This window comes from Caretta caretta, chromosome 25 (genome assembly GCF_965140235.1).
Source record: "Caretta caretta isolate rCarCar2 chromosome 25, rCarCar1.hap1, whole genome shotgun sequence".
Taxonomy (NCBI): Eukaryota; Metazoa; Chordata; order Testudines; family Cheloniidae; genus Caretta; species Caretta caretta.
Window position 1 is genome coordinate 4,787,551 of NC_134230.1, and position 12,389 is coordinate 4,799,939.

At 42.7% G+C, this 12,389-nt stretch overlaps 1 protein-coding gene across 7 annotated transcripts in view; it reads left to right on the plus strand.

Annotated features, from left to right (window-relative positions):
• Nucleotides 1–11,870, plus strand: part of RANBP3 (RAN binding protein 3) — a 174,962-nt gene extending 163,092 nt beyond the window's left edge. For all 7 annotated transcript variants that reach the window (XM_075123100.1, XM_048830695.2, XM_048830697.2 and 4 more), the window contains 2 exons: nucleotides 4,223–4,406; nucleotides 8,725–11,870. In XM_075123100.1, the coding sequence (XP_074979201.1) occupies nucleotides 4,223–4,406; nucleotides 8,725–8,768 (228 nt within the window). In that variant the 3' untranslated portion in view covers nucleotides 8,769–11,870. The remainder of the gene's footprint in view (nucleotides 1–4,222; nucleotides 4,407–8,724) is intronic.
• The last annotated feature ends 519 nt before the right edge of the window (nucleotides 11,871–12,389 follow it).

Consider the following 12,389-nt stretch of genomic DNA (forward strand, 5'->3'; position numbering starts at 1 on the left):
CTTTGACAGAGTTAGAAAGATCATGCTCATCTGAGGTGCAGAGAGTTAATGCCAGAAAACTACCAGAGAGATAAAAAAATATGAGTTCGACAGGAAAAGATTTGTTTGATGGACAACTGGGAAAGGTTTCAGCTCCAATATAACTTATTCTGGGATATCTGTTACACTTAAAAATAAATGGGTTGTCTCTGCCCTCCATTAAGTTTATTGCTAGCAGTATGCCATACTCATGTTAATGGTGAATCTTTTTTTTTTTTTTTTTTTTTTTTGCCTATGCCGGTTAAGAACTTTTTTGAAGGACTATTGAAATTGTATCTCCCCGTGCAGAGAAGTTGGGTCTTGGTTCATACCCTAAATATCTTCCTAGTTGTGTCTGAGTTTCATGTAAATCAAACCATAATTGACCAGTGTTCTTTCCAAAGCCTCATTCATCTAAAGAGGAGGCCAGGTTATATTTGTTGGATGTCAGCATGTACTATCATACTACTTAGATAAAGAACAAAGAGTTTTAGGTCATCTTCCAAGTTTTGTTTCATGTTCTGGTAACTCCAAAGGGAAAGCCATTTCATCTCGGTCCCTGTCTGGAACGGTTAGATAGTGCATTGACGCATGTCTCCCACTCCTAGTCTGCTCAGAGTTTATTCTACTGGAACAGTAGCTACAGCTTTTAATAAACACATTCTCGTAATCAAGATATGCAAAGCCACTATGTGGACGTCCGTTCTCTTTCAAGAAGAATGATGCTTAGGATATGGCATCCTAGTCAGATGCCCAGTTTGGTAATCCTTGTTTGATTAGAACTCTGCATCCCTTCATCCAGTTTACCATACTGCTTGTGAAACTATCTGAAGAGTGGGAATATGCAGAGGACACTCAAAGAATAAATTAAGGTAACTTACTTTTAACTGGAGTTCTTCAAGATAGACTCTGCATATTTTCACTCCCCGCCAACTTTGCCTAATCCGCAGAGTCCAAATTAAAATATTTGCATTTTTCGGTATTGGTGGTGGAAGAAACTGAGGCAGCAACAGCACCAAGCCTTCAGAAAACGCTCAAGTGCTAGGCAGGGAGGGCAGAGGATCATGGATGTCTAACCAGTACTGCTACCAGTCAGCATGAGTCCTAAAAGTGTGAATATGCAGAATCCAGCTCAAAGAACTCTGCTACAAGTAAGTAACCTTCATTTATAATTTTATAAAACACCTAGAAGATCATGATATATGACCAATAAAAGAAAATGGTTCCTCGCTAATCTATTAAAAATTCTTTGAACTTGTGAATAACAACATTGTGAATATAAGAGAACTGGTTGATAAAATTTAGACTTTCAAAGGTTCTTTGTCAGAGTGCCACTCAGGAGGCTACTAAAGAATCTAAGTTGTTAAGAGGTAAGTGGCAAAGCAAGGGGGGGGGGAGAACAGGAAATAAATGGTCAACTTTCATCATGGCAGGTTAGCAGCAGCATGGCCCACATACCATAGAAGGATTGGTGGTGTTTGATGTAAGTGATCTAGAAAAGGTGGTGAGCAGTGAAGTGACAATTTGTAGATGACAAAATTACTTTGCGAAAAGGAGTACTTGTGGCACCTTAGAGACTAACCAATTTATTTGAGCATGAGCTTTCGTGAGCTACAGCTCACTTCATCGGATGCATATCGGATGCATATGCATCCGATGAAGTGAGCTGTAGCTCACGAAAGCTCATGCTCAAATAAATTGGTTAGTCTCTAAGGTGCCACAAGTACTCCTTTTCTTTTTGCGAATACAGACTAACACGGCTGTTACTCTGAAAATTACTTTGGTTACTCAAGGCCAGAGAAGACTCTGAGGAAGTTATTTATTATTTGTATTCCTATAACACCTAGGAGCCCCAGTTATGGACCAGGAATCCATTGTGCTAAGAGCTGTACAGAATCAACAAAAAGATATGATTCCCGCCCCAAAGAGCTTAAAGTCAAGTCTAAGTATTAAGTCGAGACAACACATGGAGACCGACGGGGAGTACAAGGAAACAATGAGACAGTATTGGTCAGCATGATAGGCAGTTGTCTCTGCACACCAGCAGCCCAATTGTTGTCAAGTTTTTTGTAGGCTTCATGGCAAAGAGTTTTGAGGAAGGTTTTGAAGGAGGGTAATGAGTTAGTTTTGCAGATATTTATGGGGAGATCCTCTCAAGCATGAGGGACAGCATGGGAGAAAGCACCAACGAGGTTAGTGGGCATCAAAATGGCAGATTAAACTCATTGTCAATAAATGCAAAGTAATGCACATTAGAGTGAATAATTTGAACTATTTATATACCTTACAGCAGTGCTTCTCAAGCTATCTGATGTGGGGGACCGGCAATTTTTTTTTCCAATGTGCGCGTGGACTGGCAGCCGATGGCCACCACTTTGAGTAGCACTGCCTTACAGGGTTCTAAATTAATTGCATCAATTCAAGAAAAAGATCTGGGCATCATTATGGAGTGCTCAGTGGAAACTTCCGCCCAAAGAAATTTGAGAATAACAAAATGGACATATAAAAATAAAACTCCTCGCCTGAAATAATGTGTTCAGTACTGATCAATCTATCTCAGAAGGAATATTGCAGAATTTGGGGAGGGGAGGGATCAAAGATGGCTGACAAGAATGATTAGGGCCCTGTGTTCCCTTTAAACTGAGCGGTCGCATGGCCACCCAGGAGTGAGTCAAGCATTTGATTAGCAGAGCTGAGCAGATTGGGCAGCGTGTTCAGGTCCATTCTTCCCCACTCCCCCCCTCCAGCCATGTTGCTCCTGCCCTCTGCCTTGGAGCCCCTGGCCAGCTGCTCCTGGGACCCTCCCGCTTGCTGTACAGAGTGGGGGAGGGAGGTGCTGATGTCAGGGTGTCTGCCTCCCTTCTGCCCACGTACCCCATCTTTGCAGAGCAGGATGGGGGGACAGGACAGCTGCTGGTAGCTGCTGTGGTCTGAACAACTAAGCTTTCTGGTGACAGCCTTAAAGAGATGGTGCATGGTCTCTCATAGACTATCCCAGCAGCCAGCACACACACTGTGTCTGTGTCTCTCTCACACATATACACTATCTGTGTGAGTGTGTGTGTCTCTCTCTCACACACACTCTCTCTCTCTCCCCTCTCTCCCCCCCAGGTTCAATTATTGCTGGGATTCATGGTCTGTTACTGTCCTGTTTTTAAGGTCCCAGCAACTTTCAGCTTTGTGACACACATTACTTTATAAATTATACCCTTGCAACAGCAGGGCTTTCAGCTGCCGGTTTGGATAATATCCACTGAATAGTTAGTTTTGAAAAGGCTACAACTTGTTTTGGGACATAAGGCAGCCATTAATTCTTGGGAGCGTGCAAGAAAGTCAGAGAGAGCATACTGGGCTTCATGAATCACAGGTCTGATCTAGTCTGGCAATTCCATTATTAAATGTGTTTTGTTAGAGATTTAGGGTTTTTTGGAGATACATGATAAAATAATCACAATCAAGTCATTTTAGTAACAAATATGTGTACTGGATGTATGACTGAAAATCCAGACAGATTGTTTGGGGTTCTTTAAAAGGTGAAGACTTCCCTTTGTAAAGAAAGTATAAGCTTAAATTTAGCCAAAAAAAGCTATTTGGCATGCATGGTATTTGGCATGCAGCTGAGTGGCTCTGAGACTCCCCTTTGTGCCCTTTCTTTGTTGCCGGTTCCTCTTGCGTACCTTCTTGGGATGAGGGAGGTTGCACATGGTTTCTTCTGAAGTCAACCAACATCATTCCTTCAGTCAGCCAGAGGAGGTGGTTGGAGAGAATCACTGAGTGCATTCTTCCCTTCGGGAACTGAACGTGTCCAGCCCTTGACCACCAACACTGTGATTCCACTGCCACTAAATCTCTGACCTGTTCTGAAACACTGGAATGCGTTACCTAGGGAGGTGGTAGAATCTCCTTCCTTAGAAGTTTTTAAGGTCAGGCTTGACAGAGCCCTGGCTGGGATGATTTAATTGGGGATTGGTCCTGCTTTGAGCAGGGGGTTGGACTAGATGACCTCCTGAGGTCCCTTTCAACCCTGATATTCTATGAAAACACCCATCTGGATACCAGACTTACTGACTCTGAAATCAACAGTGTGAAATTTCAAAGCAGTGAAGTTTGGTAGGAATGTTTTGCTCTGTATAAGAGGTTGCATAGAATAAAACATTTGTAAACTTTTAAAATCTTATTTGTTTGATATTTTAAAAATCCATAGGCAAGCTCTAAAGATACAGGACAGCTGTATGCTGCATTACACCATCGGATCTTGGCTCTACGGTGTAGAGTGGAACAAGAGCAAGAAGCGAAGATCACAGCACCTGAGCCAGAGGTAACACAATCAAATGAAGAAGATAGTGATGACGATGATGTCATTGCTCCTTCAGGATCTGCTGGAAGTGGTAAGCAAGCAAATGTGCTAAACTTCCTAGTTTCCTGTACTGTTCTCTCATTGTACTTAAACCAAACTGACTCTTCCATTAATGCCTAACTCTCTTAGTTACATTCATGAGTGTTCGTAGTATAGGGTCCATGACATGGACTAAGATATGATCACAGCCAACTCTTCCAGTCACCTAGTAGAAATCCCCTCACATTTGTCACATCCCTCTAAATGGATATTAAAAAGTTCCCTGCATGGCTTGGCACAGAGGGTCCCCGGTGGGGCTGTGGCCTAATTATAAGATATTAATTAGTTCAGCATTGCCCACTCTCATTAGTTTCATTGTTTTTTGGGGGGTTAAAAGTTGTCATGAGTTTCTGATTTCTGCCTTCAACCTAGCGAAATGTTGTCCTTACCCAAAAAGTCGGGAGAAGAGCAATTAAAATGATTACAGGCCTACAAAACATGACCAATGAGGGAAGACTGAAAAAATTGGATTTGTTTAGTCTGCAGAAGAGATGACTGAGAGGGAACATAACACTTTTCAAGTACATAAAAGGTTGTTACAAAGAGGAGGGAGAAAAATTATTCTCGTTAACCTCTGAGGATAGGACAAGAAGCAGTGGGCTTAAATTGCAGGAAGGGAGGTTTAGGTTGGGCATTAGGGAAAACTTCTAACTCTCAGGATGGTTAAGCACTGGAATAAATTGCCTAGCGCAGTTGTGGAATCTCCATCATTGGAGGTTTTTAAGAGCAGATTAGACAAACACTTGTCAGGGACGGTCTAGATAATACTTAACCCTGCCGGGACTGGACAAGATCAGTGGTTTTCAAACTTTTTTTCTGGTGACACAGTTGAAGAAAATTTGTGATGCCCTTGACCCAATGCACCTGGGGCAGAGGGGTTTGGGGTGTGGGAGGGACTCAGGCCTGGGGCAGAGGGTTGTGGTGTGGGGGTGAGGGCTGCGGGGTGGGGCCAGGGGATGAGGGGTTTGGGCTGTAGGTGGGGGCTCCAGGTGGGGGGGGTCAGGGCTGGAGCAGGGGGTTGGGCTGCAGGAGGGGGTCAGGGCTCTCAGCTGGGGGGTGCAGGCTCTGGGGTAGGGCTGGGGATGAGGGATTTGGGGTGCAGGAGGGGGCTCTGGGTTTTGGGGGGGGTCAGGGCTGGGGAAGGGGATTGGAACCGGCCAATGGGAGTGTGGAGCTGCTGCTCAGGGTGGGGGCAGTGCGCGGAGCCCCACCTAGAAGCCGGACCTGCTGCTGGCCGCTTCCAGGGCTCAGCACAATGTCAGAACACATAGAGACTAGCCTGCCTTAGCCAGGCAGCATCACTGATGGGACTTTTAATGGCCCAGTTGGTGGTGCTGACCAGAGCCACCATGACCCTGTGCCTTACGTTCTGTGACCCAGTACTGGGTCGCAACCCGCAGTTTGAAAACCACTGGACTAGATGACCTCTTGAGGTCCCTTCCAGTCCTATGATTCTATGAAAATGATGACCACCTCCCATTGTTTCCAGTGGGCTGAATCCAGGCTGACCTTAGGGAAAATGGTGGCCCTTTAGTCACCATGTGAGGGCCAGTCAGGAAACAGGAGAATACAGAGAAGTGGGTAATGTGACCGTGGGGGCAGCTGGGAGTGTGGCTGTATTGGGAAATAGGCAGGAGTCAGAGGAGATGGAGGTGCAGAAACAGGAGGGAGACTAAAGGGTGGGGAGCAGAGGGAGAAGGGGCCATTTCAGGACTCCTGGATGGGAGCCAGCTATGTTCTGTCTTCCTATAGCTGGAAACCTCCCCTCCTTTTGCTGCTGCCAGTCCTACAGCCGGTCTCATGGTAGAAAATAGCAAGGATGATTTGCAGCAGTGGCTGGGTTTGGAGCACCAGCTCTGTGCTGGCAGAATGCAAGGCTTAACATTTTAGATGTCTATACACAAATGCAATGAGTATGGGGAACAAAAAGGATATTGGCAGTCATTAGAACATAAGCTAAATTATGAATTAATTGGCATCACAGAGATTTGGTGGGATAAATCTCATGACTGACATATTGGTATACAGGGGAAGCGGTAGGTGTGGTATATCTTGACTTTAGTAAGGCTTTTGATACTGTCTTGTATGATCTTCTCATAAACAAACTAGGGAAATGCAACCTAGATGGAGCTACTATAACGTGGGTGCATAACTGGTTGGAAAATCGTTCCCAGAGAGTAGTTATCAGTGGTTCAGAGTCATGGTGCAAGGGCATAACGAGTGGGGTCCCGCAGGGATCGGTTCTGGGGCTGGTTCTGTTCAATATCTTCATCAATGATGTAGATAATGGCATAGAGAGTACACTTACAAAGTTTGTGGACGATACCAAGCTGGGAGGGGTTGCAAGTGCTTTGGAAGATAGGATTAAAATTCAAAATGGTCTGGACAAACTGAAGAAATGGTCTGAAGTAAATAGGATTAAATTCAATAAGGACAAATGCAAAGTACTCCACTTAGGAAGGAACAATCAGTTGCACACAAAATGGGAAATGACTGCCTAGGAAGGAGTACAGCGGAAAGGGATCTGGGGGTCATAGTGGATCACAAAGTAAATATGAGTCAACTGTGTAACGCTGTTACAAAAAAAGGAAACATCATTCTGGGATGTATTAGCTGGGATGTATTAGCAGGAGTGTTGTAAGCAAGACACGAGAAGTAATTCTTCTGCTCTACTCCACGCTGATTAGGCCTCAAGTGGAGGGAATATTGTGTCCAGTTCTGGGTGCCACATTTCAGGAAAGATGTGGACAAATTGGAGAAAGTCCAGAGAAGAGCAACAAAAATGATTTAAAATGATCTCTTGAGGTCCCTCCCAGTTCTATGATTCTTCAGGAAAGCTGGGTAAAAAAGGGAGGAGGTGGTAATGGGGGACTTTACTTTTTCAGCAGATGTCTGAGTAGTTAATTCAACAAAATGCAAAATGTCCAAAAGTTCTTAGAATGTATCTGGGACAATGTTTTGTTTCAGAAAGTGGAGGAAGTAACCAGGGGGAAAGCCATTTTAGATTTGATTCTGACCAATAGGGAGGAATAGGTTGTGAATCGGAAGGTGGAAGGCAATTTGGGTGAAAGTGATCACTAAATGATAATTGCATAATTCTAAGAAAAGGAAGGAGTGATAACAGAATAAGGACAATGGACTTAAAAAAAAGCAGACTTTAACAATCTCAGAGAACTAGTAGGGTGCGGTCCCAAGGGAAGAAAACCTTAGAGATAAATTTCAGAGGAACAGCCGTGTTAGTCTGTATTCGCAAAAAGAAAAGGAGTACGTGTGGCACCTTAGAGACTAACCAATTTATTTGAGCATGAGCTTTCGTGAGCTACAGTGATGAAGTGAGCTGTAGCTCACGAAAGCTCATGCTCAAATAAATTGGTTAGTCTCTAAGGTGCCACACGTACTCCTTTTCTTCTTAGAGATAAAGGCATTCAGGAGAGCTGGCAGTCTCTCAAGGAGACAGTATTAAATGCAAAACTTCCAATTATTGTGATGCAAAGGAAATATAGGAAGAGGCCAACATGGCTCTATCAAGAGCTCTTTAATGACCGGAAAATCGAAAGGGAATTCTACAGAAAAGTGGAAATATGGACAAATTGTCAAGAGGAGTAAAAAAAGAACAGCACAAGCATGTAGGGACAAAATCAGAAAGGCTAAGGCACACCTAGCATTAGCTGAAACAATCTCAGAACCATTAGCAGTTATCTTGAAGAATTCATGGAGGACAGGTGAAGACCCAGAGGAGTGGAGAAGCGTAAACATAGTACCCGTGTTTAAAAAGGGGAACAAAGGGGACCTGGGGAATTATAGATTAGTCAGCCTAACTTTGCTACCTGGAAAGACACTGTAAGAAATTATGGAACAATCAATGTGTAAGCACCTAGAGGATAATAGAATTATAAGGAATAGCTGGCATGGAGATGTCAAGAATAAATTGTGCCAAACCAACCTAATTTCCTTCTTTGATAGGGTTACTGGCCCAGTGGATGTGGGGGGGAAGCAGTAGAAATCATAGTGGTCGTTGAGAAACACTGGTCTAGTTTATAGGGGGGAGAGAGAGGCATGGAGCACTGGGAATAGCCAGCTAGGATCTTCATTCCATAGTTTGCATCATAGAATCATAGAACATCAGGGTTGGAAGGGACCTCAGGAGGTCATCTAGTCCAACCCCCTGCTCAAAGCAGGATCAATCCCCAATTTTTGCCCCAGATCCCTAAATGGCCCCCTCAAGGATTGAACTCACAACTCTGGGTTTAGCAGGCCAGTGTTCAAACAAAATAAATATTTCTTGTAACCATGATCTATTTTTGTTTCAGGTCCTAATGATGAAGGAGATGGGCAGAATATTGGCAGCACATAGCAGCTGTGAGCCCATCTGCCTGCAAGGCTGCTGCAAACACCATCTTGCAGGCATCTCTGTGGATACCCCAGGCCAGCGATTGTTCCAGGCAGTGCTGAAGGCTCCAGGACTTAGGAACTGTGCATCCCTGTTCTGTTTGTTTGGTTTTTTTGGTCTGGATCAGTAGATTCCACAAAAAAAAAGCAGACTTGGAAACTGCCTGAATGTGGTTTGGGACATGAAAGCTCATCATATTGATGAGCGGAAAAATAACATTTCCCCTTTTCCTTGTAATTGAAATGGCACATTATGACTTGTCACAGCTTTTCATTGGGACCTTTTGACTGTTTCTTCAGTAGCTCATGTTTTGCAGGCCTCTGAGATAGAACTTTCGAGCACGGTTCCAACTTGAATTCTTCTTTCTTAACCCCCGCTTCTCCCTTTTCAGTTCCTGCTGCCTGCAGAGAAGCTGTGCTCTTCTCTGTTCATGCACTCACTGATTACCCTTCTGGCTTCGTTCTCTTTGGATTGCAGAGAGGGCAGCATTTTCTTACCTTAATCCCAATGTGATTTGTGGATACCATTGTCCTTTGTCGGTCGGTCTGTACACAGAGGTTAAAAAAAAGGTGTCTTGACAGGAAAGCCTTGTACTGAGTTAATAAGAGACTTTAAAGTTCACTGGACATTTTGCTAACCGTTTCCTTCTTCCCGCCCACTTCCAATGTTATTATTTGGGGGTTTATATTGTGCTGATACTTTTGTTTTATTTTAGATCTGAATAAGTTGCTCTTGTGTGTTGAGAAAGTGAAACTATTGTTTTGTACTGTTCTTTTCTGTTACTATTTAAGGGAGAGCTAAGCCACTATAAATAATAGGTGTTGCATACAATTTTTCATAGTAAACTTATGTTCTTGTGGCTGTGATTAAAGCTTAGGGTGGCATACAGATCATACACCTTCAGAACAGCTGAAACACAGCTGTCTGCCTTTGGAAGAATGATATGGGCTCATTTGGTGAGTTGGGCAAGCCATTACAACAGATCTATACACAAAAAAGCTGTTCTCATTAAAGGTGTCTACATTGCAGTTAGACGCCTGCACCTGCCCATGCTAGCTGATGGGGGGTCCTGGGGCTCGGGCTGGTGGGCTGTGTCATTCCAGTGTAGATGTCTGGAGTCGGGCTGCAGCACGAGCTCTGGGGCTCTCCCAACTCACAGGGTCCCAGGACTCAGGCTCCAGCCCAAGCCTGGAAGTCTACACTGCAGTGACATTACCCCCCAGCCCGAGCCTTGGGAGCCCAAGTCAGCTGGCAGAGGCCAGCCGCAGGGTTTATTTGCATCCCCTCAGTGACTTGAGTTTCAGTTCAACAAAGTACTTAGCCATTGTCCCTAACTTTAAGCACATGAGTAATCACATTCACAGTAAGGGGATTACTCCTATGCTTAAAATTAGCACACATGCTGGAGCACTTGCTGAACTGGGGGCCTTAATGAGCAAATTACTTTCTAAACCTCCCTTTCTTGTCGCCTTAGGTTTTGCAGTATGAAGAATTATTGCTAGCTTTGATTAACTTGTGCTGAAGAATGATGATTCCTGTTTTGCCAAATAAAGGCAAAAAAGTGTTTTTCTGTGTAATTCTGAAGGGTTCCTTCTGTAACCACAGTTCATTTTGCTTTTGTCATTTTCTAACCTTTCGGCCTCTTGTGTCAAACTCACAATGACTGTGTTTTAGTAACCAATGGATACAATATCTCATTCCTGTCCAGTAAAGATGGAATACATAGCCAGCTAAGAACAGTGTGTAGCCCACTTTCCTATAAATATCCCCATTTTATTTTATTTTCTCTTATAATTGCATACTCTTTGTACAAATTTTTCATTTAGATTGGGGAGAACTAAAATGCATCTTCAAAAAAAAAAAAAAAAAAAAAAGAGGAAGAAGAAATATTTAGTGCAGGAAACCTTGAAAATGGAAACCCAAGAGTTCTTGTAACACAAAAGCAGCTGGGGAAACCATTCAGATTGATTAAGCAGCTTTTATATTAATGAAAACCCACACCTTTTATAGTCAGGAGTCCAAAGTGTATTTAGCTTGTTCTCTTTGTATTTTTCCTGTTGTCAATAGCTAACTGTTGCCAGGGGTTTTAGTTGCTTGTTTTCCTGACTTAGCCCATTGAAGGAATTCCTGGTGTTACTCTTTCTGGGGGTGGAAAGGGCTCGGGATTAGCTGTGCCTCTCTGGATTGTCTGCTCATGCAGTCTGTGGGTATTGTTCTTTCTCCATAGAGGGAATTGTATCTTTTGTCATGCACAAGCCGATTGACGCTCTCTTTTCGTGCTCCTCACAAGCAGAAATCTGGCAGATTTTTAATCCTCTGCAAGTGTTTATCTGCACCCACACACTTTGGGAATTCTTTGGTTTGCATTAAGAGATCTGCATTTCTTTTGGACCTTTTTTACATAGATATTCAAATGAATTTAAAATACTCTCTTAAAATAAATTTTCAAAGTAAAGCTTCTGATTTCCAACATAAAGATTATTACAGAAGATAAAGAAGTTAATAAGGTGTCTTTGTTGCAGGGCCTAACTGTGGAATACTAGATGTTACTTCCTGCTCCCAAACTCCACTTTTTTTGGAGGTGTGTGTGTGTGTAGGGGCTCACTTTCGGGCATTTCACAATAGTGTTACATTGACAAATGCATTAACATCCAGAAGAATGGAATAAGCATGCTTGTTTTCATGGGGTGCAGTAGTATTAAACAGTTACCTACAGAGTTTTCTTAAAATCTGGCAGCTGTTTACTGGTAAAACTTGGGTTTCAGCTAGAAGCCTTGCATATATGTTTATAGTATAATAACTATAAAATATTTCATCTTCGTCCAAAATATTATACTCTATAAACCATTCACAGAATTGGCCAAAAGTTAATTTCAAGCCCTGTCCAGAAAGATATAGTTAGGCCAGATCTAAACGTTATTACACTTTCTGCTTTAAGCCTTAGTAAACTAGTGACAAGTAAAACCAGATAATGCCCATGTGTTTTGAAAGATTTATGTAAGATTGTCATATCAATTGTATTTGGGAATTACATTAAAACTTTTAACAAAAACAAAAAACCAATAACCCAAGCCCTGTGTGTATTCTGTCTAGCAATGAGTGTTGGAAAGAAGGAAATGGTTTTATTATTGCAAAAGACTTTTTGTTTCCTATATCTTTGTTGCTATGATCTTTAGCTGTATTATTGTGTGTGTTGGTGATAGTGTTTTATCAGCATTTACTAAGATGAGCTGCTTGGGGCTGTCAAGTAACCTGGCCATAAATTTTCCAAACCACAATGTGTATTTTTCCAGACAAAAAATACATTAAAGTAGAGTTAAGTTTGAGAATACATATCTGTAATATAGGGGAGAGTAATATAATTTAATATAAGTAATGTAAGTTTGAGAATACATATCTGTAATATAGGGGAGAGACATGCATCTGACGAAGCGGGTATTCACCCACGAAAGCTTATGCTCCAATACGTCTGTTAGTCTATAAGGTGCCACAGGACTCTTCGCCGCTTTCATAGGGGAGAGTGTTACAGGGATATTGTAATTATGGCCCATCCAAGCCTTGTAAAATCAGGAAATTCAGAGTTAA